Source organism: Melozone crissalis, unplaced genomic scaffold (genome assembly GCF_028551555.1).
Source record: "Melozone crissalis strain CALT ecotype California unplaced genomic scaffold, PUWL_Pcris_2 ptg000086l_1, whole genome shotgun sequence".
Taxonomy (NCBI): Eukaryota; Metazoa; Chordata; class Aves; order Passeriformes; family Passerellidae; genus Melozone; species Melozone crissalis.
In genome coordinates this window covers 2,139,846-2,167,200 of record NW_026535863.1, presented here as the reverse complement: position 1 = coordinate 2,167,200, position 27,355 = coordinate 2,139,846, and the positions used below count along the sequence as shown (strand labels likewise).

Sequence of the window (27,355 nt, the reverse complement as noted above, 5' to 3'; positions counted from 1 at the left end):
TGATCACAGGGTGAAAATGTAGATTTTAGGATTTTTGGTATGGGGGTTATGGGGACAAGATGGAGGAACCTGGGCCTGTCCAGCCTTTCTTCTTCTTCTTCTTCTTGGTCTCCATTTTCTGCAGTGATGGTGGCACTTTGGGATTGGTTTAGAGTAGAAGTTCACTGTCTAACATAGGTGATGGGTATTGGGAATTAAGTGTAAAAATGTTATACATAGTTTGTAGTATAAAAGGACAACACAGAGTGCCTGTGGCTGCCCTGCTGAGCAGATCTTGGCTGGGCAGAAAGAAAATTTTATAGATAAAAACAACTTCAAGACCGAAAAGTGAAGAGCTCTGACTCTTTCTTCAGCCGTGCAGGCTGAAACAGAGACACCCTGCACATCTCGGGGCAGCAGTTAACAACAAAAAACCTGATAACTTTAAACCTCACCCCCAGCCCCTGTTCATGAGTTCGACCCTGCAGACCCAACACAGCTCCAAAAACTCCTTTTTTCCCACAAAATAAAGGTCTCATTCTCCATGGAGAGCCAGAGGCAAGGAGGCAGGAGGCAGGAGGGGTAGGGGAGCTGACTCAGCTCATGGATGACTTTATTGGAACTCTACACATTGGACAGGCATGCGCACAGGACAGACGGACAGGAGTAGTATTGCCTTGGTCACAGAGATATGGAACAGCGTTGGAAGGACCCTGACCCCTCCAGGGATCCCCACACCTCGCTCTCCTATTGCTTCCATCCCCATCCCTGCACCCCAAACCCTCCTCTGGGCCCTCTCCGTGCCCCTGGGACCAGCACCCGTGGGAGGGGGCAATGGTGGCACCGGAGTGGAGCCTTTGGCACCCCGGAGTGGCACCCAGAGTGGGGCCTTTGTCACCCTGGAGTGCCACCCTCTAGTGGAGCCTTTGGCACCCAGAGTGGCACCAGAGTGGAGTCTGTGGCACCCAGAGTGCCACCTTCCAGTGGAGCCTTTGGCACCCAGAGTGGGGCCTCTGTCACCCTGGGTGGAGCCTGTGGCACCCCAGAGTGGCACCCAGAGAGGAGCCTGTGGCACCCTGGAGGGACACCCAGAGTGGAGCTTTTAGCACCCCAGAGTGGCACCAGAGTGGAGTCTGTGGCACCCAGAGTGCCACCTTCCAGTGGAGCCTTTGTTACCCTGGAGTGGCACCCAGAGCAGAGCCTGTGTCACCCTGGAGTGGCACCTGCAGTGGAGCCTGCGGTACCCTGGGGTCGCATCCAGAGTGGAGCCTGTGGCACCCAGAGAGGAGCCCTTGGCACCCCAGAGTGCCACCCTCCAGTGGAGCCTTTGTTGCCCTGGAGTGGCACCCAGAGTGGAGCCCTTGGCACTCTGGGGTGGCACTCAGAGCAGAGCCTTTGTCACCCTGGAGTGGCACCAGAGTGGAGCCTTTGTCACCCTGGATTGCCACCCTCTAGTGGAGACTTTGTCACCCCAGAGTGGCACCAGAGCAGAGCCTTTGTCCCCCTGGGGTGCCCATAGGAGGTCCCAGTGTCCGTGTGACGCTGGAGGGGTCAGGGCACGGTGCAGAGATGTCCTGGTGAGCAGCTGGATCTCCAGATGTGCAGGGCGAGGTGCAGCCAGAAGCGTGGGCAGGGTGGGGGGCAGCCCAGGGGTGCAGGGGCAGCGTGGCCGTGGCAGGGCAGGCACCAGGAAGGGGAATGGGGCTGTCCCCAACCTCCCCCCGGCCCTGCTGCTCTGTGGCACCTCTTGGGGGGGACCCAGCTGCCAACACCCCCAGGAGATGGAGCTTTGGGGAGAGAAAGCTCCTTGGGAAGGGCAGCCCTGGAGGAATGCATGTCCCAGCCTTGAAGAGAACATCTCTGGAGCTTAGGGAGGGCATCCCTGGAGGAATGCATGTCCCAGCTTTGGGGAAAGCATCCCTGGGCCTTGGGGAGGACATCCCTGGAGGAAACATGTCCCAGCCTGAGGGAAAGCATCCCTGGGCTTTGGGGAGAGAATCCCTGGGCTTTGGGGAGGACATCCCTGGAGGAATGCATGTCCCAGCCCTGGGGGAGCATCCCTGGGCCTTGGGGAGGACATTCCTCAACCTTGGGGAGAGCATCTCCCTTGGGAAGAGCATCCCTGGGCTTTGGGAAGAGCATCCCTGGAGGAATGCATGTCCCAGCCTGAGGGAGAGCATCCCTGGGCTTTGGGGAGAGCATCTCTGGGGGAATGCATCCTTCAGCCTTAGGAAGAGCATCCCCTGGCCCCAGGGAGAGCACCCCTAGAGGAATGCATGTCCCAGCCTTGGGGAGAGCATCCCTCAGCCCTGGGGAGAGCATCTCCCTTGGGAGGGGCAGCCCTGGGGGAATGCATGTCCCAGCCTGAGGGAAAGCATCCCTGGGCTTTAGGGAGAGCATCTCTGGGGGAATGCATCCTTCAGCCTTAGGAAGAGCATCCCCTGGCCCCAGGGACAGCCTCCTTCCACCTTGGGGAGGGCATCCCCCAGGGAAAGCATCCCTGGCCAGGGCAGTGCCTGCACCAGCTGGGGCTCAGGAGAAGGTGACCACCTCACCCTGGGGGTAACTGGAAGCGAGGGTGTTGTCCTGGCAGGAATCTGCAATTAAAGACATAAACATTAAACACAGAATTAGAGATTTGTTTCCATGAGGTGTGTGGGGAGAAATAGGAGAGGGAGAGGGACACTGAGCTTCCAGGTGACCCCAGAGTAACCACAAAGTAAAGGGGCCTTTTTCAGAGGGATAAAATGCTGCTGTTGCATCTGTAATTCAGGGGAAAATGGTTTAAAAAAGCCTCAGGATGGTGGCAGAGATGGAGACTTGGGAAATGATTCTTCATGAGAAAGCATGCATGGAATCAGGATTTTGAGGGTATAAATGAAAAGCAAGGGGGAAAAGCTTCACCCTCACCACATCCCTCTCCTCCCAGAAAGCTGCTCTTGCCCAAAACTTCCCAAGCCAGCCCCAAAGCAGATGTCCCAAAGCCAAGCCTGGTGCATTAATCTCTCAGTGTTTTTTTCCTCTCCCTCTCTCCCTCTCATTTGTTATCATTGAATTAATTATCATTGATTGGAGCTCTGAGTCACCCCCCGCCTCTCCCCATGTGCCAGGGCCCAGTTTCCAGGCAAGGGGCTGTCAGGCAGGGAGACAGCTCCTGATCCACCTGATAAACCACAGAATTTTGCTTTAAACCTCACCCCCAGCTCCTGCTCATGGGTTTGACCCAACACATCTCCAAAATCTCCTCCTTTCCCACAAAATAAAGGTTTCCTCCATCCAGCATCACTGGGTGAGAAATGGCCCAAGCATGGAGGCTTTTCAAACCTCACATCCCATAAAACCCCCAGGGATTAAAGGAGTTTTCCTCCTGGAGCTCCCCACCTCCAAAGACAAATCAGTTTGGGGACTCAAGAAAATCCCCCTGCAGCAATTTGGGGACCAGCAGCTGCTGAAAAATACCCCAGCTCCTGGTTCAGTCACTGCTGCAGGCAGCTAAAAGCTCTTGGCAGGGTTTGTGTCCTGCTAGAAACATTCCCCATCAGGTCGATTGATTTACCAGGGGCACGACTTGGCTTTTAACTCCCATCTCCTCCTCCCTGCTCAAAGCCATTTTGTGTGTGAGCTCGAGACCTGCTGCCCACAGCCTCCAGGGACCTGCCTTGGAAAGCAGCTTCCCAGCCTAGGAAAGAAATTAGCACCACTAAAAATAAATAACAACAGCCCAGATTTTTATTTTTTTTGTCCCCCAAAGGCACCATGAGCAAACAGCCCTCCTGTCTTGGCTTATGGGTACCAGCTCTGCTCTCACCCTCAGTGATGTGCTACCCTTTCCTCAAGCCTATTTTGGGGTGCAGATCTGCACCAGCCTCCACAGAGTGCTGCCCTGAGCAAGGCAGGAGGTTTGGCACAGCCTGGCACAGCTCAGCCCCAAATACCCCCAGGTTTGCTGTGCTGCTCCCAGAGCCATCCCCCCTCCAAATTTCCCCTCATGGGGAGCTCACCCCGTCCTGCTATCCTGCTTTGAGCATCTCCTCAAACAGCCTGAAGTGCTGCTGTGGGGGCTGCCAGCTGTGCCAGCTGTGCCAGCACAATGTTTGTGTTGGCTCCGCTCTGCTCTGCTTTGCTCTGCTCTGCTCAGCTCTGGCACAGCAGCCCTGAGCAGGAGGATTTGGGGGTGTTGGGGGATGAGCAGCTCAGCATTCCCCAGCCATGTGTGTTGGACCCAGAACCCTCAGGTGATCCCCCAGCCTGAGCAAGAGGGCATGGGGGGATTCCCTGCTCAGGTGAGACCCCACCTGCAGATCTGCCCCGGCCCTGGGCTCCAGCATCAGGAGGATTTGGAGCCAGGCTTGGAGAGATGGGGGTGCTCACCTGGAGAAGAGAAGGCTCCAGGGAGAGCTCAGAGGCCCTTCCAGGGCCTAAAGGGGCTCCAGGAGAGCTGGAGAGGTACTGGGGACAAGGGCCTGGAAGAACAGGATAAGAGGAAATACCTTCCCACTGCCAGAGGGCAGGGATGGATGAGATATTGGAAGGGATTGTTCCCTGTGAGGGTGCTGAGGCCCTGGCACAGGGTGCCCAGAGCAGCTGTGGCTGCTCCTGGATCCCTGGGATTGTCCAAGGCCAGGCTGGACAGGGCTTGGAGCAACCTGGGATGATGGAAGGTGTCCCTGCCACAGCAGGAGCTGGAATGGGATGGAATTCAAGGTCCCTTCCTACCCAAACAATTCCCTGACTCTGTGATTACTTTTGCACATACACCAGGACACATTCCCTGCTCCACAGGTGAGGGACACGTTCCCATAACACACCCAGTGCTCATCCCTGGATTCCTGCTCAATCTCATTGCCCTGCCAGGAATGAGACCCAGCACACCCATCCCATCCCATCCCATCCCATCCCACTCCCAGGTCCCCTTTCCATGCTGCCATGCCCCACAATCACTGCAAACTCCTTAATGTTATTTTTTTAAATCCATTTTAGGGCTTGGGCAGGAGCAGTTGCACTCCTGTGGATTTATGCAGTTTCTTGGGAATAAATCCAACAACTTGGCTTTCTCTTGGTGCCTTTACCCTGGGCAGGAATGTGAGCAGGTCCCTGCCCCTGCCTGTCCCACACAGGAGGAAGTGTCACCCTCTTCCCAGGAGCTCACAGATCCTTTCTGAGCCCCCATTTACCTTTTCCATGGGTAAAACCTTGGGCTCAGTTGCCCGGGTGGGGATAACGAAGTAACAGACTGGGAGCTGGGAGGCTCCTATTTATAAGCTCCTCTGCATCCTATTTTGCATCTGCCTCTGCTCTCCCCGCTCCTCCTCAGCACGGGCAAGCCATGGGGTTGCTATTTATTTTCTGTTTTCCTTTATTGTCATCAAATAAGCAGCGAGGATTTTTCCTGGCAGAGCTGGGGAAGCCAGGAACAGGCTCCTTCTGGGTAGAGCAATTACTCTCCTGACATCTTCACCTCCTGCCCGCCTGCCTGACAGGCCTTTCTATTTCCTCAGCTCTCTCAGGCATCTCCCAAGAAACAGAGCAGTTGTTGCAACAATAAAAATTAATACTTTGCAAGCAAGCTGGGATCGTGGTGCAGCCTCCACGCAGTGCTGGACTGAGAGTGTTCAAGGGGGAAAAGAGAAGGAAGGAGCTGAGTCTGGAGCAGGGAACTGCTCCCAAATCCCAAAGGCTGCTCTGGTTTGGCTCCTTGCACAGGGGTGGGTGGTCACAGGGTCTCAATCTTAGTCCCAAAGAGGGCAGAGGAATGTGAGGACCCCATCAGGGCAGCCTGGTGTCACCCAGCACCTCTGGAGTGTTCCACGCCAGGCTGGGCAGAGTTTGGAGCAGCCTGGTCTGGAGGAAGCTGTCCCTGCCCTTGGCCCTTCCAACCCAACCATTCCATGGCTCCATCATCTCTGGTCCCGTTCCCACTGCTGAGCATCACACGTGTCCCCATGGTGGGGAGAGGGACAGGGGGCCCTGGAGATCTATGGGGTCTCACCCTGCTGAGCGGCCCACTGTCCCTGGGAGGGTGGGCAGACCCTGGCACAGGTGCCCAGAGCAGCTGGGGCTGTCCCTGGATCCCTGAAAGTGTCCAAGGCCAGGCTGGACAGGGCTTAGAGCAGCCTGGGATGGTGGAATGTGTCCACAAGTCCCAGCAGGAGCTGGAATGGGATGGAATTTAAGGTCTTTTTCTACTCAAACAATTCCCTGACTCTGTGATTACTTTTGCACATGACCAGGACACATTCCCTGCTCCACAGGTGAGGGAGACATTCCCATAACACACCCAATGCTCATCCCCGGATTCCTGCTCAATCCCATTGCCCTGACAGGAATGAGACCCAGCACACCCATCCCATCCCATCCCATCCCATCCCATCCCATCCCATCTCATCCCATCCCATGGATCCCATCCCATGTCTCCATGCTGCCATGCCCCCACAATGACTGCACACCCCTTGATATTATTTTTTTTAATCCATTTTAGAACTTGGGCAGGGGCAGTTGCACTCCTGTGGATTTATGCAGTATTTTGGGAATAAATCCAACAATTTGCCTTTCTCTTGGTGTCTTTAGCCTGGGCTGGAACGTGAGCTCCCAGCAGATCCCTGAACACAGATAAGTCCTGCGAGGATATTCAGGGGAAGTATCGTATATTCCTGCTCTATTCTTATCTTCCTCTCCAGGCTGCCAATTTTGGCCACTGTTTGAGATAAAAACCTGGCCTCCAGAGATATTTACAGGTCTGCTCTGATCCACTACAGCTCCTCTTCTAATCTTACCCAGGGATTAACCTGTGCTAAGTCGCCCCCAAAACCAACCCAGACCCCACCTAAAAATAACAACAAGCTGTTTTCTCCCTCTGCATCCCCCAAATCCTGCTCAGGAGAAGGCGGGGAGGAAGAGGGACAAGATGCAATGGGTTTTTCAGCAGTTTGGTGCCTCCCACTGAAATCCCTCCATCTCCCTTTCGGGGCTGGGCTGTTTTAGAGGAGCTTTTTGCACATTAGTCATCCCTTCTCCAGGGTTGCATAACGCCCCAGCTAAAAATTGCATCCTGCCAGCTCCGTGGCAGCTCCTGCCCAACCCTCCTGGCTCTGCTGGGGATCAGATTTTGGGGGGTCCACCAAGGGTTTTCCACCCCAAGCAACCACTCTGGCACTGGAGCTGAGGGGGCAAAGGCAAGGATGGGATCTGCTGGGATCTGTGGCTGCTCTGGGTTTAATTCTCTACCTCCAAGAGACTCAAACCCCAAAGTCTGAGCACCTTGATCTGATCCTTCTGCAAAACCAGGGTTTCATCTCTAAAGTCAGCTCACGACCTTGGATAAATCATTTAAGAGCCAAACACCACTGAAGCCATGGAGGGTGGCCTTGCCTCTGGCAGGGGCTGGGGATATTCCAGCTCCTCCTGCTTCCAGAGGGAAGGATGAGCCAGGGGAGCACCTGCACGGTGCTGCTGCTCCCAGCCCTTTGCCCAGTTCATGGAATTTTGGGGGATTTATGAACCTGCCCTGTTACCCCTCCATCAGCTGCAGGAACCCAAGGAATGCAGCTGCACCCAACACACACTCCCATCCCAGGTGCTGCTGGTGAGGGATGGATCAGCACCAGAGCCCAGGATGGATGCAGCTCATCCCAATTCCTCCCCAAATCCACAACAAGTCTGCCTCCAGCACCAGCTCCTGACATCCATCCCCAAAATCCAGCCCAAGGCACCAAAAGAATTTGGTTCTTTCACCTCTTTTCTGCTTCCCTTTGGGTCCTGCACAGCTGGGACAGGGAGGGAGGGAGGAAGGGAGGAAGGGAGGGAGGGAGGGAAGTAAAGAAGAAAGAAGAAGAAAGAAGAAGAGAAGAGAAGAGAAGAGAAGAGAAGAGAAGAGAAGAGAAGAGAAGGGAAGGGAAGGGAAGGGAAGGGAAGAGAAGAGAAGAGAAGAGAAGAGAAGAGAAGAGAAGAGAAGAGAAGAGAAGAGAAGAGAAGAGAAGAGAAGAGAAGAGAAGAGAAGAGAAGAGAAGCCCAAAGGGGCCTGGTTTGCTCCTCCTGGCAGCTCCTTCTCCACACCAAGGGAAACTGAGGCACAGGAAACATGGGGTGGAGCAGGAGGGTCCTGGCTGTGGGATCTGCCAAAATCCATCCCAGCTTCTTTCTGGTGCAGGGACCATGAAATCACAGAATCCTTAAAGTTGGAAAAGAGCTCCAAGGTCATCAAGTCCAACCTCACCATTCCCTGAGCACCAGATCCAGTTTGGCCATGATGGAGGGGAAGGGTTTGAGCCCAGAAAAGCTCCTGGGGCTCTCTGCTCTTCAAACACTTCCAAATCTAAGCTCTCCTCCCCAGAAAATCCCTGGGCTCCAGCCCTGACTTGCTCAGAGTGAGGAAAGAGGCCAAGAGAGCACCAAGGGGGATTTGAGAGCAGGGCTGGACACCCCAAACCAACCCCTTGCAGCCACCCAAGGCCCAAACCCCTCCAGGGAGGCTGAGCTGGACAGAACTGAAATAAGACAGGGACTGAAGGGTTTGTTCTAGTTCAGGAAGACACCTGAGATCATCCAAAATCATCCCAAAAACCGATACAGGTGAGCAAAACCAGCAGTGCCACAGGGAGTTTGACCCTCACAGGATTGGGGAGAGCCTGGCTCAAACCCAGCTCCCATCCCCGTGGGAATGCTCTGGAATCACCACCTCATATCCATCCCAAAAAAGGATTCATCCCACATCTATTTAGGCATCATTTTGCCTCAAATCTCTCTCTCAAATCCACTCCAGCAGCAGCTTTGCCAGGGACCTTTATTCCTCTTGCCACCACTTCCCAGCTCTTCATGGGAGCATCCATAGCTATCATCCCAGCCTCTGTGTGCTCCCTGACCCCGCTTCCAGGGCCCTCCAGCCTCCAGGGGATCTCAAGGCTGGTTTCCAAGGCCCTCAGGCCCATCCTGAGGTTGGAAGGAGAAAGAATAAGTAGAATTTAGGCAGAAAAAGGCACAAAACAAGAGGGGAACCACTGCTGGGCAGGGAATAGAGGTTTATTCATCTGTTGCCTCCAGAAACTTGAGGCTGCTTTTAAAAAAAAACCAAACAACATAAAACCTAAAAATATATGAATTCAGCCATTCCCAGCACAATGAGATATAATTTCATGAGTCAACTTGTCCTCCTTGTGTTTCCACCACCCTTTAGCCCAACACAAATGGCCCACGGGAGGGAGGGCTCAACACCAGAGGGAATTGCAGGGTTTATTTAGGATGAATAAGGTTTCAAAGAGGGGGAAAACCACCCCAAAACCTCCTCCAGCGACTGCCCATCCACATGGACACCAGACAAGCTCAGTGGAGACGTGATGGAGGAACTGGAGAGGGGGTCAGAACCAGCTCCTGGGGGATGGAGATGTCCCAGCTGGGGCTGCTCGGCGTGGTGGGGAGCAGAGGGACCCCCGAGGTCCTTTAGAGGATGGAGGGCACGGGGGAGCAGGGGTGCTGCAGGGAGCAAGGGGAGCTGCAGCGGGAGGCCAGCGGAGCCCGGCGCGCCGCTCCTCCGTCAATGCTGCTCAGGCTCCGCGACTTTCCACAGCCTCGGGACAGAAAACAGACAGGTTAGAGCCCAGCAGCCTCCTGCCCAAAGCCGGCAGCACCAGGCTGAGCCCCACACCCCGAGCAAACCCCCTTAAAAAAAATTCAGGAAGGGATTTTTGGGGATAATCAGGCTCTTGCAGAGCTTCCCACGCCCTTCACGGCCAAATCCAGAGTTCGGAGTCATCAATGAGAGACCAAATTGCTCTGGGAGGGTGTTGGGTTTTTGTTTCCCAAATTGCTCTGAATGAGGAATGAGTCTGGGGATTTTGTGGGCTGAAGCAGACGGGGGAAAAGCAGCAGAACTCAAACAAATATGGGATTTGGAAGGAGTGATTCCCCCAGCTCTGGTTTTTACACCCCTGTAGCAGCAGGCTGCTGCTGACACCTTTCTGTGTGCAAAGGAGCAGGTAGACATGCTCATTCTTTTCCATTAGAAATTGCATTAAAGAGCAAATATTTCTGTTTCTTTAAGCATGGGGACACTTCACACTACCCCAAAGAGCCAGGAATTTCTCCAGCTTTTATTGAACAAGGAAAAGTTCTCACAGGTCAAAAGCCACTTTTCTTGCTGGGAAGACACAAAGTCTTTGCACTGAAAATTGGATTTTTAGATCCACAAAGCACCACTGCTAAGGATGAGTCCGTTCCCTGGATCTGCTGCCAAAACATGGAAAATTAATGATGCTCCCAGCTGTGATGTGCCCAATGTCCCTGTGCCTGGACCTTCCCTGGGAGCACCTGGCTGAGCAAACCCAGCCAAGCCTGAGCCTTTTCAAGGCACCAGCAAGATCCATGGAAAGCAAGGAGCAGGGAAGCAGCCTTTGTGTGGGGGGAGCAGAGGGAGGCAGCTCCTGACAGCAGAAAAACAAGGTGATGGATGGTTCCTTCAGCAGTGCCAGCCTTGGAATCCCTCCCTGTGCCCCAACCCAGGAGTTCGTGGCACATCTTTGGGCTCTGCTGGTTTGGGTTTCGATCAGGGATCAAGACCCACAGCAGAGCAGTCCCAGCATCACCCTCACACACCCCCAGGAGGGTGCTGAGAAACATCACCTGGGAAAGGCTCCAGAGCACTTACTACCTCTGCAAATCTGGGGCTTGTCCCCTTCATTGGGTTTTCCCAGCCCCAGCAGGGATTCTCCAACCCCAGCCCCCCCAGGACACTCAACCCCTCCAGCTGTGCAGCAGAGGCAGGTCCAGGGGGCAGAGGGACTTGCCTAAACCTGTTGCTGACTCCAGCACAGCTTTCCCTCCCTGCAGTGGAAGCGGGAGCAGCAGCAGGCCTGAGCAGAAGAGCAATTTCCTTATTTATCCTTGGCATGGATCCACGCAGAGAGAGAGGAGGGAACCAGCACAGGCTGAGCTGGGGGGAGCTGGGAGTTTCCCACCCACAGCAGCTGATGCAGAGACCACCCTGCTCCCCACAACACTCCCAAAAACTCATTTTTCCTTCCCCTTGCTCTTTTCCCTGGGTGTGCTGAGCTCTCGGAGGAGCACACGCATTTCCCTGAGTGTGGGAAGCAGCTGTGCTGAAATCCAAGTGGTCCCTGAGAGCTTGGGGTAACTCCAGGACCCAAACAGCCCCACAGGAGGTGTTATGGGGTCAGGGATTGGTGGGAGCTGCCAGCAGGGCCCTGATGATGGGTTTATGGGGTTTATGGGATGGGCTTTGCCCCGGCTCCAAACTCTGAATAGAAAATTCAGGTTCAAAGAGGGGTCAAAATCCCCCTGCTCACTCTGATTAAGTCTCAACCATCACATTTTGGGGCAGAACTTCATAAAGATGTTTGATTTCCCCACGGACCCTCTGCAATGGAGCATGAGGGGCAAACCTGCCCCAAGCCCAACACTTCATTCTCCCCATCAGTTTATCCCAAGCCACACTTGTAGGAGCACCTGGGAAGGAGCTCAAGACTCAGTCCCTCAAGGCTGTCGTGGTCTGCCACCACACCCAGGGCTGGATAAAGCCACAAGTGGACAAGGGGGTTGTGCTCTGCTAATAAACAGAGCTGGTGTCCCAGTAACTCACCCTGGGGCTACCCAGAGTCCCTGGGATCACTTTAGGAACTTTAGGAACAGGTTTCCTGCCAATAAAAGAGTGCTGGGTGACCCCAGGGCTCCCTGCAACTCTGAGTGCTCACACAGGCACAGGCTGGGAGCTGTGCCAGAGGGATGGGGTAGAGCAGAGAGGCAGCAAAGGAAGGCAGGAAAAGGAAAGCAAAGAAGGAAAGCAAAGGCAGCACCAGGAATGTGCTGCAGCTGGGTACAGAGGCCTGGCACTCAGCTCCTGTGGGGTTGGGGACAGGCCTGGCACAGAGATCCTGTGGGGTTGGGGACAGACAGATGCCTGGCACACAGCTCCTGTGGGGCTGGGGACAGACAGATGCCTGGCACTAAGCTCCTGTGGGGTTGGGGACAGACAGAGGCCTGGCACAGAGATCCTGTGGGGTTGGGGACAGACAGAGGCCTGGCACTCAGATCCTGTGAGGTTGGGGACAGAGGCCTGGCACACAGCTCCTGTGGGGTTGGGCACAGAGGCCTGGCACACAGATCCTGTGGGGTTGGGGACAGACAGAGGCCTGGCACACAGATCCTGTGGGGTTGGGGACAGACAGAGGCCTGGCACACAGATCCTGTGGGGTTGGGCACAGAGGCCTGGCACACAGATCCTGTGGGGTTGGGGACAGACAGAGCCCTGGCACACAGCTCCTGTGGGGTTGGCGACAGGCCTGGCACTCAGCTCCTGTGGGGTCCTGTCCCTGTGCAAATGTTGGCTGGTCCTCAGTCCCCCCCGGCCAGGCAGCTCCAGAGGATGTTCCCATGAGTGTTCCCAGCTTGATCCCATCCCACATGCTCGGGCCATGTGGGAGTCACAGCCCTGCACTGACACCAACATTGAAAATCAGCTGCACCATGCTCTACAAAGCCAAAAATTGCTGCTGTGCCATGTTAATAAAGCAGCTGGAGTGTTTTAAGACACACACAGATGTGGCACTTGGGGCCATGGGTTAGTGGCCAGGTGCTGGGGGGAGGTTGGACTCGTAGAGCTCTTTTCCAGCCCAGGTGATTCCATGGTTCCACCCTCACCAGTCTCACTGGCTGGACTCTCCCTGCCTCTATGTCCCTCCACCCAAAGAGAGGACAGGGCTCTTGTGCCAAGGCAGGTGTCTGAGCCAGCAGGACACTTTTTTGGGAAGTGCTGGGAAGGACCCCAGTGCTGAGGGGACATAAAGGCTCTGAAGCCATCCCTGGCAGCCAGGGAGCAGAGCAACACCACTGCAGGCAGCCACAGGAGCAAAAACACATTCCCCACAGGAATCCACAGCCCAATCTGCTCCAGGCTCAAGTACAAGGGCAGGAGCAGCTCCTCTCTCTGAGCTGCCCCAACAAGACCAACCCAGAGTTGGGGTTAAACCACAATGGATGTTGAGATCTGCAGCTCATTCCCAAAGCAGCTCCCTCCCCTGATTTCCACAGCTTGCACAGACACCAGTACCTGTCCCAGGATCTGACAGATGGCCATCTGAGAGTCGGGCTCAGAACCAAGCTCATCTCAATTTGCAGAGCTGCCAACATCCCAGTACCAGAACAAACAGCCTCAGCAGGAGATAAATCAGGACCCAGGCAAGAGGAGCCTCTGCGGCTCCCAAGGGATTTTGGCTAGAGGCTGCTTCACCCCCTGGTCACCTCTGGCCATCTCTGGTCATCTCTGGTCACCTCTGGTCATCTCTGGTCACCTCTGGTCATCTTTGGTCACCCCTGGACATCTCTGGTCACCTCTAGACACCTCTGGACACCTTTGGTCATCTCTGGTCACCTCTGGACACCCAGAGCATTTCACAAGGCCCAGCCCTAACCTCCCAGGACAGCCTCCCACCATCTGTCCCACACCCAAGTAGGACAGGGGCACTGAGGTTCTCCTTCTCAAAAGGTCTCAAGCACCTCTGGAGCCCCTCTGGAGAGCAGATCCAGATTTCTTCAGGTGCAGCATCATTCCAGCAACATGGGGATGAGTGCCCCGTGCACAGCTCCTGTTTGGAAGTGTAAAAGGCACTCTGAAATTTGCAGGGGAGACCCCAGAACACCCCAAGAAGCATCACCACAGTGCTCTTTCAAAGAGCTGCTGTGCCACCACACGAGGACAGAAATCTCCTGGGATGGGATTTGTGAGTGAGTGAAAGCAGCTCTGGATCCTCAACTCTCCGAGCTGCTCCACTTCTCCTGGCTTCAGTGGGACCAGATTCAAATGCCTCAGCTGAAGCCTGGCTCCAGCATTTGCTGAGGAGGAAAATCAGCTCTGGTTTCATCTGTCTCCTCCATCCCTCCAGCTCAGCATTCCCCCTCCCAGTCTGGAGTGGGACTAAACCTCTCTCCCCTCTCCACATTCACAGGAAAAGGCACTTCCAGGGAAAATACATCAGGCATTTCCAGCAGATATTTGATGGCACCCCAAGGATGAGAAGAGCTGTTCCTCTTTGTCCTCTTTCTGAGGCTGAGCAGCAATGCCAAAGGGAATCCTTGATTTCCCAGGAGGAAACAACCAACTTGCTCCTACTACTGATAAATGTGATTGCACCCAAACACCTCCCTCTGTCCCATCAAAAATAACAAACCCTTCAAAGCTCCTGGGGAGCAGCTCAGAGATGCAGCACATCATCCCTGCTCCTGCCTGGTCCCAGCTCCCTGTGAGCAATGGGCAGCACTTGGTACCAGGAGGTAGAAGTAGGTCAACTCTGCAGCTACAGCATCCCACACCAGCCTGGACACACAAACCCCTGCACAACTGGGAAACTGAGCTGTGCCCTAGGAGATATCCCAGAAATCCAGGGGTGCAGCTGGGTTTTAGGGCTGAATTTACCCTTTCTGGGGCTGGAGTGCTGAGAGATGGGCAAAGGAGCAGAGAACTCTGAGACCAGGTTGAAGAAGATCTTGTTTTGTCATGGGAAGAAGAGTTTTGTGTTTTCCTGACTCATCTCCCCATCAGTTTCCCATGGAAAACCTCAACACACAGCACAGCTCCTGTTCCAAGCCCAGAGGAGCCTTTCTGGCAGCCCTGAGCTGCCCTAAGAGTTATCCCAGCAATCCAGGGTGCAGCTGAGTTTTGGGGCTCTGGATTTATCCTTTCTGGGGCTGGAGTGCTGAGGGATGGGCAAAGGAGTAGAGAACTCTGATACCACTGTTGGGGAAGATGAAACAGGAAAGCCTTATAAATATGATTGTCTGGCAAAAGATTTTGAGAATATAGAAATTATAAGCGAGATTGAAATGAAAGCAAGCTTTGAGATACCTCAGTTACTGAACAACTGGAAAACAATGGTGTGGCCAGCTGAAGATAATCCCCTTTGGATGGAACAACACCCTCTGCTTGCAGACAGCCCCAAGGGTCAGAGCAGACCCTACAGCTTGGCAGAAGGGGCCCAAAGAGGAGTTTTTAGGGTTTAAAATGGAACACAGTGTGGTAATGTAATGATTCTTATAGGCTGTATGGAAATGCTGTAGGATTTGTATCTTGTACTAGATTGGTTAGTGAGAATTAGAATATTCAGCACAGAAGAAGATTTATGGTAATGTAATGGGAACCTCGCTGTCTTACCCCTTTTACTCTCTTACCCTTTTACTCTCTCACCCTCTCATCCTCTCTGCCCCTCTCTTCTCTCAGTCCTGCTCCAGCTGTGGCTGGCAGCTCCCAGCAGGGCCCTGCACCCAGGCCCTTTGCAATAACCCACAAGTTCCCAGCCCTGGCTGCAGAGATCTCTCATCTCCATCCATCTCCCCGATGCTCCTACAGACCAGGTTGAAGAAGATTTTGTTTTGTCATGGGAAGAAGAGTTTTGTGTTTTCCTGACTCATCTCCCCCTCAGTTTCCTATGGAAAACCTCAACACAGCACAGCTCCTGTTCCAAGCCCAGAGGAGCCTTTCTGGCAGCCCTGAGCTGCTGGCAAGGCAGCACTGACACATCTCAGCTCCCCACGCTCGAACCCACCAAAAGCCACCACAGGGGAGAGCAGGGAAAAAGACTCTGGGGTTTTTTTTTTCCCTACTGAAAACCTTTTGGTCACCTTCAGTCACAACCTCACCGTGTCCCCAGGAGAGATGTCCCACACACACCATCCAGAAATGAGGGGTTGAAACCCAGGGAGAAGAGCTGCAGGGGGAGAGGTTGGAGCACTGTGCACCCAAGAAGGGCAGAGCAGCCAGCACGGGGTCACAGACCCCAAATAGGGGTCACAGAACCCAAATGGAAATCACAGACCCCAAATGGGAGTCACAGACCTCAAATGGGAGGTACAGACCTCAAATGGAGTCACAGGCCCCAAATGGAGGTCACAGACCCCAAATGGAGGTCACAGGCCCCAAATGAGAGTTATAGACCTCAAATGGGAGGTACAGACCCCAAATGGAAATCACAGACCCCAAATGGGAGTCACAGACCCCAAATGGGAGGTACAGATCCCAAATGGAGTCACAGGCCCCAAATGGGGGTCACAGAACGCAAATGGAAGTCACAGACCCCAAATGGGAATCACAGACCCCAGATGGAAGTCACAGACCCCAAATGGGAATCACAGACCCCAAAGGGGAGTTACAGATCCCAGACAGGGGTGACTGGGGAGAACACTGGGGAGGAGAACACAAAGTGTGGAGACAGCACGGAGAGATGTGTTGGGTGGAGGTGAAGCAGATGGAGGGGCAGGAAGATGTGGGTTTGGGGAGCAGAGGACAGCCAGGCAAGTGGATGGAGATGAACCAGTCTTGGGTCAGCCCAACAAACCTACACTCCACCTCCACGTGTCCTGCTCACACCTCCAACCATTTTACCTTTCTGGATGCCTCCATCTGCTGCACAGGAGAAGTCCCCCGTGGCCAGCAGGAAGCATGTGGAGGATTTCTTGTTCTTGTCCCGGGTGCTGGAGCGCCGCATCGGCCGCTGCTCCTCGTCCATGGGGGACAGCGGCTGCTCCTCGTCCGACAGCACCACGTTGGCCTCCCCGTTCTGCTTGGAGTCTGCAGGGAGGGAGGGAGGTGCCACAGAGCCATCAGCAGCTGGCAAACTGTGAGAGTCTGTCTGAATTTTCCCTCATCTGCCTCACGATCGTCATTTGGGGACCACTGAAGAGAAGACCCCCCTCTTGTAGACATCTTTTATGAAAAATCCTTTCCTAAAGATTTTTCCTCCTGAAAAGCTGAGAGGCCTCAGGAACAAAATGTAAACAATGCGTATCTGCTGCTGTGGAATGCAACAGGTGCATCTGTGATTGGTCTCATGTTGGTTGATTCTAGTCAATGGCCAATCACAGTCAGCTGGCTCGGACTCTCTGTCCAAGACAGAAGCTTTTGTTATCATTCCTTCTTTTTCTATTCTTAGCTAGCCTTCTGATGAAATCCTTTCTTCTATTCTTTTAGTATTATTTAATGTAATATATATCATAAAATAATAAATCAAGCCTTTTGAAACATGGAGTCAGATCCTCATCTCTTCCCTCATCCTCAGACCCCTGTGAACACGGTCACACAGGACAAACACAGATATGATTCCAAGCAGCTCCAGTCCTGCTGAGGGTTATAAAACCTGCTGGGGATGAAACACCCCAGGTTTTGTGAGATCCACCCACCCCAATTGGAGGGAATTAGCTCTCCAAAATTCACACTGCTGAGGAACGGGCTGCTCGGGGTGGTGGGAAGTGCTAATTTATGTCCCCTGGCTCCCTGGTTCCTTGGCTGAGAGGATGCTCTGCCACGTGAGGGCCTGGCCTGGGCTCCTGGCTCTGACTGCTCCCTGCTGCCAGGGCTCCTGGGGCAGATGGGATTCACAGGCATGAGGAAAAAGGAGATTTATAAAGGGAAAGATCTGTTTGGGGCACCCAGAGCTCCCTGTTTCCTCAGCAGCGGATGCCCCATCACTGTTAAACACCTCAGTGTTGGTGCAGGACACAACCCTACCATGGTGCCTCCTGTTCCAGACACCCCACTGGCAGCAAACCAAGACAAAAGGGGCAGAGCAGCCACCAGGGCCAGCACTGACAGTGGGGCAGGGCTCACACAGACCCCCAAAGTTAGCCAGGGGATGGTGCCCACAGCTGCCCTCAGCTGGGCTGTGCCTTCTGCTGATCCTAAGGAAAGACTGGCCAACCCCCAAACTTCAGCTCCGTGCATGAGACCAAGAAAAGAGAGAAATGTCCAGGGACTGGTTTTGCTCAGGATTTGGAGCAGCAGCACAGGAATTCTGTCTACCAGCAGATGAATGAAGAGGTGGGGTCAAGCCCCAGGGAATGTCCCTGGATTTATCAATTTTGGTGAAAATTACCCTGATTTATGGTGGGAGAAAGCAAAGGAAAAATCTGTGCCAAGGGCATGACCAGGCTAACATGAGAGTAGGGCGAGTGGCCTTACCTCTGTCACTGTGAGGGAGGGGTGGGTTAGGCAGGGGCACCTTGAAAGCCACCACAGTGGCTTGATCTGTGCCATCAGGAGGGAAGGATATGGATTTTGGGAAAGCAGGTGGCCTTTCCCCCCTGCCTGGATGGGGGATTCGACCTGCAGTGTCCTGCTCCACCAGCATGGCCAACAACACCCTCACACCCCCCATCCAGAGCTGGGGGCCACACCTGCACCATCCTCAGGGACACAGGGACCAACAAACTGCCCTGAGAGCTCCTGGAGGTCTCCCCCTCCCTCAGCCCCACCTTTGGGGTCTCACCTGACCGTTTCCTCTCAGTCACCCCCTCCTCCACTGCCAGTGGGCACGTGTCGCTCTGGGTGCTGTTCCGGGGCGAGTTCTCCTCGGATTTGCCATAGGTGGGTGAGTCCAGCTGGGCTGGACGGGGTATATGCTTTTTCTTCTTCTTTGGCAGCTTCTGCTTGGCCATGGCCAAGGAATAATACATCCCAAAGTTATTGACGATGACGGGCACGGGCATGGCGATGGTCAGCACCCCGGCCAGCGCGCACAGGGCGCCCACCACCATCCCCGACCAGGTCTTGGGGTACATGTCACCGTAACCCAGGGTGGTCATGGTGACCACGGCCCACCAGAAGCCGATGGGGATGTTCTTAAAGTGAGTGTGGTCGTTCCCAGTGGGGTCGGATGTCTTGGCTCCGATCCGCTCGGCGTAGTAGATCATGGTGGCGAAAATCAAGACCCCCAAGGCGAGGAAGATGATGAGGAGCAGGAATTCGTTGGTGCTGGCCCGCAGAGTGTGGCCCAGCACGCGCAGACCCACAAAGTGCCGCGTCAGCTTGAAGATCCGCAGGATGCGCACGAAGCGAACGACCCGCAGGAAACCCAGCACGTCCCGGGCAGCTTTGGAGGACAGGCCACTGAGACCCACCTCCAGGTAGAAGGGCAAGATGGCCACGAAGTCAATGATGTTGAGCAGGTTTTTAATGAAGAGAAGCTTGTCTGGGCAGCAGATGATGCGAACCAGGAACTCGAGGGTGAACCACAGCACGCAGACCCCTTCGATGTAGGTGAGGATGGGCTCCGTCTCCACCTTGTGGGTCAGCAGCACCGTTGTGGTGTTGCCCACCACCAAGGTCTCTGTCACGTTGACGTTGATGTTGAAGGCCTCGTGTGTCTCCAGGCAGAAGGTTGTGATGGAGACCAGGATGAAGAAAAGCGAGGCGAAAGCAACCACCTGTGAAAGTCAAAGTTACACGGGCTGTGAGCTGATGTGGGGCAGCCAGTTCTGTCTGGAGGAAGTCAAAACACTCCAGATGCTGCCACCCACTGCCCCAAGACCAAGGGTGGAGAATGAGGAGAGATTCCTGGACCACTCCCATGGGTTATGTGGGGCAACCTGTTCTGTCTGGAGGAGGTCAAAACACTCCAGGTGCTACCACCCACTGCCCCAAAACCAAGGGTGGAGAATGAGGAGGGATTCCTGGACCTCTCCCATGGATTGACAGCAAACCTCAGTGCCTGAGGCCATCAGTCCAGGACCTTCTCCAAGTTCTCTGATGTGTGCAGGAGAAGGTGTGCTGGGCTCCCCAGCTGTGCAGTGGTGGGGATGAGGGGGAACTGGGACAGTCTGGGACTGAAGCAATCTTCCAATGGGAATAGATATGAAAAGGGAATTTTGACAGGACAAATTCAACAGGCTTTCCCCCTCATTCATCACAAACCCCTCCAGATGCCAGGTTCACACTGTTCAAAGCCATGAGCTTTGGGGTCTGGATGTGTCAGAGACATCATTCACCCCCTCCCTGAGGGTCAGCGGTGGGTGATGTGTCCACAGAAGGTCCAGGACCAGGGGAGGAGCAGGCAGAGCTCAGCCTCCTGCTGCTGCCTGCACCTGGTGACACCCAGATGTTCCCATTTCTCCGCTCTGCCCAAGCAGGGAGATCATTGTCCCCTCCATGTCACCTCCTCCTCCCTTCTCCTCACCATGGATGTGAGCAAGGAGGGGCCAGCAGCACGCACTGGAAGTCACAGGCTGTGTCACAAAGTTCCCCCTTGTGCTCCCATCAATCCTGCTCAGCTCCCTCCCTCCCTCACAGCTAGCCCATTACCTGGAACATCTTTCCAAAAGCCACCCCCCAAAAAAACCCCAGCTTTGTCGCCATGATATTTTATAAAAAATCCTTCTGCCAGGATCTTTTCTCCTGAGAAGCTGACAAGCTTCACCTTCTCCATGTTTTGCTGCTTTGGAATGTGATCTGGAGAATTGTTTACCCTGCATGTGAAATCGTTTTTACTTGATGACCAATGACAGCCACCTGTGTCGAGGCTGTGAGCAGCCGCAAGATTTTATTATCATTCTTTTCCATTCCTTGCTAGCCTTCTGATGAAATCCTTTCTTTAGTATAGTTAAAATGTATAATTTTCTTTTAATGTAATATATATCATAAAATAATAGATCTGAAACATGGAGTCAAGATTCTCATCTCTCTCATCCTGAGACCCCTGTGAACATCACCACACAGCTTCAGAGCAGAAAAATTCTTGTTCCACCTCCCTGCAGCACAAAAGCCCGGTGGTTTCAGCCTCCCCAGAGCAGGTCCTGCTGCAGCCCCTGTGCTGGACGTGACCTTTTGCTGTCAGAGCCACCCAAGCGGCCGCTCCTGGTGGAGCAGCACCATGAGGCTGCTCCAGGCACAGCCCGGATCCTCGGCCGGAGTGAATCAGCAGCAGAGACAGCCTGAGTCACGCTGGAGGAACACCCGACCCCCGAGAGCAGCAGTGCCCTGTTGCAGCCCTGAGCCTGCCTGGAGCATCCTTGGGGCTGTCCCCAAGGGCAGAGCCACATGGGGCCACCACAGATAGCACCAGCCCTGCAGGAGTTGGGTGTGAAGTTTAAATCCGGTGTTAAATAATGAAGAAACATCTGGAAGATGGTTTTCCTGCCCCAGTGAGAGACACCTGCTCAGGATGCAGTGAGATGCTCTCACTCCTCAGTCAGACCCTCTGGATCACACATGGGGATTCAGCTCTGAGGGCTGACCTGTCGTGTTCAACAAACAAATCCAACACAATTGGGATCTTAAAGCAAGGCCAGCTTAAGCAGACAAGTGTCTCTACACAGTGGTGGCACAGCCAAAATAATCTGCTTTTCAGCTGAGGGCTGAGTCACGTTCCTGAGCTTCCCTGTATGGGGGATCTTGGGAAAACCTGAAGAGTAAAAATTTAGACTTAAAGCAAAGTAGAAAGGAAAAAAAAATCACCCAGGAAGGGAGGGAGACCATGCAAACACTTGAGTAATGAAGCAGCCCTGCTGCTGGGTGTGAGGTGAGACCTGATTTAGCCCAAGGAGCAAAATCAGCCTTTAAAAATAGAAGTTGGGTTCACAGCCAGTGTCAACCATTGTGTCCCCCCAGAGTGCTGCTCCAGTTCTGTGTCTGACCCATGATGTCTCACCTCAGCCTCAGTGTCTACTCCAAACTCAAGTCCTTTTCCAAAACTGCCTTTAAATTAAAATAAAATCTATGTAAAAACCCAGTACTACCAATACACACCAAACAGGTCCTCCAGAACCTGCTGATGTTCTACACAATTTTGAGCAGTGCTGATCCAGTTCTGTGTCTGACCCAAGATGTCTCACCTCAGCCTCAATCTCTGCTCCAAACTCAAGTCCTTTTCCAAAACTGCCTTTAAAATAAAATAAAATAAACTCTGTGTATAAACCCAGTACTACTAATACACACCAAACAAGTCCTCCAGAATCTGCTGATGTTTCTACACAGTATTGACCTGCACTCAACAGCTTGCCATAGGTGTCACCAAAAAATCCTGCAGAGGGGTCACCAGCCTGAAAGTCCCCATGAAAGTGAGGTCAGGACTCTCCAAGTTGGGCTTCAAAGGGAAAAAACAACCAGGAGCTGGACATAAGGAGAGTTTGGACATGGAGGTAAAATCCCAGCCAGGGCAGTTTCCCATGGGGAGGAGAAAAGCTCCAGCTGGGACAGCAGCTGCACCAGGGACCAAACACTCCCTGAGTGAGGAGCCAGGGGCCCCGTGGCCATCGATGGTGCATGGAGAAGAGGCTGAAACATGGCAGAGATTTCCAACCACCCGCTCACAGTGCTGCCAGCTCAGGAGGAGAGGTGCTGGAGGGAGGGAAAGATGGAAATAACGAGGAGCCAACTGAGCCAGGGCCCGAGGCGCTGCTCTGTGGAGAGGAGGAGCGATGACCGACCAGAGAAATTCAGCTCTGGAGACTCTTAGTCACGGCTGCTACACAGAGAGGGAGAGTTTACATGGGATTGCTGCTTCCCAAGGTTTGGCAACCTGCTGTCAAGCTGCTCCAGCAGATTCCTGCAGCCAGCAGCGCCCTGGGGCTCTGGCAAAAAAGGGGGAGACCCCAAAATGGGGTATCAAAGACATCCCAACCGCTGCTGACCTCACCCACCACCAAAGCCAGGGCAGAAGCAGGAATGTTGTACCCACATAAATCCCACAGCATCCTGGTGCTGGATGGTGGCTCCAGTCAGGAGCTGGGTGCACTCAGGAATTTGGGCTGGTTGCATTGCTCTGTGCCTCAGTTTCCCCTCTTGCCAGAGCAGTTCCCCTAAGCTGTGGTAAAACTACATTGGTATTTTTTCCTGTTGCCTCTGGAAGTTGATCGTTCCCATGGCACTGCTGAGCTGAACATTTATGGAGAGCAGTGAGAAGGAAGCAGGGAGATCCCAGCACAAACTGGTCCCACTCCAGTCCCAGCTGGGCCTCAATCACCACCATCTCTGCTCCCTCCAGCACATTCCTCCTGCTAAAGCCTTTCCAGGATCACCTCAGCACTCAGGAAAAGCAGAACCAAATGACACCAGAGGGAAAAAAAGGAGTTGAATTATTGTGCCTGGGTTTATTTTTAATTTTGTTTAATTTTTTATTTGGAGCTTTACACCACTCAGAGCATCTCTCTGAGGTGAAGAGCCCTCAGAGATGGGCAGAGGAGGGGGTACCCTTTTAAAATGGGTTCAGCTCTTGCTGCCCAAGCATTCTCTGCATGTGTGTGTGTTGCTCTAACATTTGCTGCAAAAACACCTCCTTGCCAAACTGACCCCTGCCCCGCGTGCTGCTCGTGGGTGTGAAATGCCTGCAGAATTTCTTACCATTGATGGAGTTTTTTTACACCTCTAAATGCATCCAGAATTCATCTCCATCCCAACTGCCTGCCTGGGTGTGTGTGGCAGATTTATAGGCTGGGCGTGCCAGGGGCTGGGTGGGTATTGGGGGGTCGGGGCAGAGCTTTGGGGATGATCTACGAGGAGCTGGGAGAGGAGAAACATGCGCAGAGCAGCGCCTGAGCACGGGCTGGAAGCCTGCAGACACTCTGGGGTTTGGGGGACACGTCCTGGGCACGTTGGTGCTCATGGGGAGGGACAGCCTGTGTGCCCAGGGAGAGTGCAAAGGGGTCTGGGTTTTGGGGGGACATATCCTGGGCACCTTGGTGGGGATGGACAGCCTGGGTGCCCAGGGAGGGTCTGGGTTTTGGGGGACACATCCTGGGCACATTGGTGCTCATGGGGAAGGACAGCCTAGGTGCCCAGGGAGGCTGGGGATCTGAGTTTTGGGGGACATGTCCTGGGCACGTTGTGGGGAGGGACAGCCTGGGTGCCCAGGGAGAATGCAAAGGGGTCTGGGTTTTGGGGAACACATCCTGGGCCCATAGAGAGGGACAGCCTGGGTGCACAAGGAGGGTCTGGGTTTTAGGGGGCACATCCTGGGCATGTTGGTGGCTGTGGGGAGGGACAGCCTGGGTGCCCAGGGAGTCTGGGGTGGTCTCTACTGTGTGGAAGAGCTCACATGTGCACACACACGGTGCCAGGGCCATGTGTGGTGAGGGGACTGCAGGACCCTGATGGGGTCTGTGGGGTGTCAGCAGCACCTAATGGGCTCCATGAGTCACAGGGGTGACCCTGGTGATGATAGCGGGCAGGGGGTTGCAGGGGCATGGGGTGTACTTTGGGGCTGAGGGCCCTACACATGAGGAGCACGAGAGGATCCTGTCAGCGCAGGACCTGACCCCCAGCCCTGATCTCCACTCCACACCCAGGCTGTTCAATGTGGGTTTTGGCATGGCGCAGCCCAGCAGGAGGAACCCAAACATCCTATCCTAGAGCATCCTGAAACTCTGCCAGGAGTCAGCCCTGCCAAGGACAATCCCTCATCTCCGTGTGTCCAGAAGGTGCCCAGGGAGTGCTTGAGGATGCAAAGGGGGCAGGGATTGTTCTTGCATGCACTTTCAGCCCAGATGTGATGCATTGGGAGGTGGTTGGGAGACAATGGAAGTGGTGTCTTGTAGGATGGGACATGGCTCACGTGCCCCACAGTAGGAGGGGGACAGTTAATGCAGACACTCTGGGTTTTGGGGGACACATCCTCCCAACACTCTGGGTTTTGGGAGGGCCTCATGTAACCCACCAGGAAAGCCAGCCTTGCCCTCAGGAATGGGGAGGTGAAGACACAACCCCAGCACAGCCCCATCCATCCCACCTCCCCTCTGGTGCATTTCAGGAGCTTACCCTTGCCGCCTTGGACGAGTAGGGATCCTCAAAGAGCGCCCACATCTTGGGCTGCCAGTTCCTGCAGCATCCACCCCCTCCAGCCGCCCCTGCTGCCCCTGGAGGCCTGTCATCCATGCCCAGGCGCTGCAGGGCCATCTCCCTACCCCCTTCCTCTTCAGCCTCCTCTCCAGCAGCCCCTCCGCCAGGCTCGGGACTCTCAAAGATGTCCAGGGCCTCCTCGGCGTCGCGGTGCTGCCGGTAGGTCATCCAGCAGCAGGGCTCCACGTCGGTCTCGTCGATGCCCCAGTAGGTGAGCTCCTCCTCGAAGAGGGGTCCGCAGATGTCCGCGGGGCAGTGCAGCTTCCCCGTGCGGTAGTAGTTGAGCACGTAGGAGAAGATGCCGGGGTGCCGGTCGAAGAAGAACTCGTTGCTTTTGCCATCAAAGTCAAAGTTGCTCTGGGCGTCGGGGTCGGCCAGCCAGGCCAGGCGGGTGCCCGGCAGAGTCCGCAGGGTGCTCTTGTAGGTCTCATGCCGGGTGCCGCCCACGTTGATGGTGATCTTGTCCGACTCTTCCCCTTTGCCCATCTCTTCCTTCAGGCATGTTTTGGAGGGTGGTTTGTTCCCAGACTTGCGTCCACGGTAGGAGGAGACACACACCGAGCTGATCATAGATTTCGGTGGATGGGAGATGCCCACAACGTGCACCCTTCCTCCGGGCGAGGAGCTGGGGCTCGGCCAAGGCGGGAGGGGATGACGGAGAGGGGACTGGGGAGGGGAAAAGGGGGGGGCTCAGCCTCGGCTCTGACCTCGGGGGGAGCGAGCCGGAGCCGCGCCGGACACCGCAGGCAGCCGGGGGACAGCAGGGGAGGCTGCAACCTCCACCCCCTCCAAAGCCACCCCTCCAAAATAAAACCGCCCTAAACCCGGGGCCAGCCCAGCCCCGCCGGGCAGCAACAAGTGCGGGATGGAGGGGCCAGCAGCGGGCGGGGGGCTGCGGCAGCCGCGGGGATGCGGGCCCGGCCGGGAGGATGCAGGGGAAGGGCTGGGGGGATGCCGAGCCCGGCCGGGCGCTGTGTCCCCCCCTCGCTCCCGGTACCTGCAGCGCCCGGCGCGGGGGGGCCCCGCCGCCCGCCCCTCCCGCTCCGGCGGCTCCGCGCTCCCTCCGCCCCCCCGGGCCGGGCTCGGCGAGCAGGCGGCGGCCGGCGGGGCTCGGACCCGGTTAGCGGCGGAGAGAGGGGGGGATGGATGCGCCCTCTCGGCCTCCCGCTGTCCCTCCCTGCCCGGGGGTTCACCGCTGGCCGGGCCGGGGGGGCCCTGTTGCGCCCCGGCGGTGCCTCCTCCCCGCGGGGATCAACGCGAGGGAGGCGGCGGGAGCGGCTGCGGGGCTCTGATAGCGCTGGGAGCTCGCGGTGGGGTTACGGGAACCGCGGACCCCCCGCCCCAGCGCCCAGCCCCGCAGCGCCCAGCCCCGCACCGCTGCCCTCCCTCCTATCCCCACATCCATCCCTCCCCTCCATCCCTCCATCCATCCATCCCTCCATCCCCTCCACCCCCAGCCCATCCCTCCGCCTACCCCCGGCTCCTCCGCACCCCCCGGCACCGGGCTCACCTCCCCGCGGGGCCCGGCGTGCCGCTGAGGGTCTCGGGGGGTCGGTGTCAGCGAGGAGTGAACCCCGGACACCCCAGCTCCTCTTCGCGCCGGAGGGGAAATGCAGCCCAGAGCTGCCTGCGGATCTGGAGCCAGCTCTTGGCAGAGGCTCCCGCAGATCCCATCCCTCCCTGGCTCGCAATGCCTCGCTCACCGAGAGGTCAGCAGAGACCGACCCCGGGGCCGGTGGGGAGCTGGGCGGCTGCACTCGGGGCTGACCCCCCTTCCCTCCCACCGCCCTCCCCGAGCACCTCCCCGCCCTGTTTCTGCTCCTGCGTGCGAGCTGCCCCTTTCCGCAGCGGCGGCCGGGGCTCGGGGTATCAACCACCCCCAGACCCCGGGGTCCTTCCCCTAAACCCCCATCCCTGGGGGGCTCCGAGCCCCCTGGAACGCTGCTGGTGCTCAGCTCCGGGGCTGGGCAGGGCGTGCGGGGCTGCGGTGCCCCCGGGCCGAGGCTGCCCCCAAGGTAGATAAACCCTTGTTTGCACTCATCCTGCCAGCAATGTTTACTTCTGCACTGGCACTGCTGCACTGAGGGGTGGGGGATGTTTTGGGGTCACAGAAGGGATGCAAACCCAGCACAGGCCTGGCATTGGGGTGGGGGGCTCACCCAGGAGGGGCAGCACTCAGATAGGGGGTTCTTGGGGACATGGAGGGGGGGATGCTGCCTCAGCACCCCTCTCTGCACCTCCCTGTCACCCCACCAGGGCCCCTCCTCATCCCCTGCCCAGGTTTGTCCCCCCTGTTTGTGATGCGCCCCCCAAAATCCATTGAGCGCTGGGGGCAGCCGGGGAAAACGCTCCACCCCAAAAAACCCACGAGGCACGAGAGAGCCACGCTGCGATCTTACCACCGAGAAAGCCCCAAGAAAGCTCCAAGTGTGACAGCAACTCCGCAGCTGCCAGGGCCGGCTCCGGAGCGGGTGGAGGCTGCCGAGGCTCCACACCCGAACCAGCCCGAGCTGCACCCGCGGGAGAGCCTGGAGCCCGAGGGAAAAGCGTGCTGGAAAGATCGAGCCTTGCATCACCGGCCAGGCATCGCAGCTCGGCTCCTGAGCTGGCCAGGAGTGAGGGATGCTGCGACCTGATGCTGATGGTTTATCTGTTTTATCTGCCGACTTTCATCCCGCCAGGAAAAGCTCCGTGCACCCGAGCGCGGCCGCGCCTGGGGTGGGAGGAGGTGGCCAAGCAGACAAATGAGTTGTTTCTGGGGAAGGAAGAGATCTTTTA

The 27,355-nt window shown here is 55.8% G+C and overlaps 1 protein-coding gene across 5 annotated transcripts; it reads right to left on the bottom strand.

Annotated features, from left to right (window-relative positions):
* Nucleotides 1-2,034: 2,034 nt before the first annotated feature.
* KCNC4 (potassium voltage-gated channel subfamily C member 4) lies at nt 2,035-27,355 on the bottom strand. 5 transcript variants are annotated; one of them, XR_008484002.1, is made up of 6 exons: nt 26,977-27,354; nt 24,497-25,243; nt 18,237-19,173; nt 16,358-16,543; nt 2,242-2,576; nt 2,035-2,181 (listed from the first exon to the last, which is right to left on the bottom strand). XR_008484002.1 is itself a non-coding variant. In XM_054290833.1 (5 exons), exons 1-5 carry the CDS (start codon nt 27,148-27,150, stop codon nt 2,512-2,514), a joined length of 2,106 nt encoding a protein of 701 aa, XP_054146808.1. In that variant the 5' UTR covers nt 27,151-27,354; the 3' UTR covers nt 2,035-2,511. The 5 variants fall into 5 exon arrangements, 4 of the variants coding, with proteins under 4 accessions (XP_054146808.1, XP_054146807.1, XP_054146806.1 ...); XM_054290833.1 differs by having other exon boundaries at nt 2,035-2,565; nt 16,350-16,543; XM_054290832.1 differs by having other exon boundaries at nt 2,035-2,576.

Bases quoted from the DNA above. Each gene is read 5' to 3' on its own strand.
- KCNC4 (XM_054290831.1), bottom strand. From the start codon at position 27,150: ATGCAAGGCTCGATCTTTCCAGCACGCTTTTCCCTCGGGCTCCAGGCT. The intron at 19,174-24,496 runs GTAAGCTCCTGA...TGACTTTCACAG, and splicing joins ACTCGTCCAAGGCGGCAAGG to GTGGTTGCTTTCGCCTCGCT. The intron at 16,544-18,236 runs GTGAGACCCCAA...CCCTCCCTGCAG, and splicing joins GACTGAGAGGAAACGGTCAG to ACTCCAAGCAGAACGGGGAG.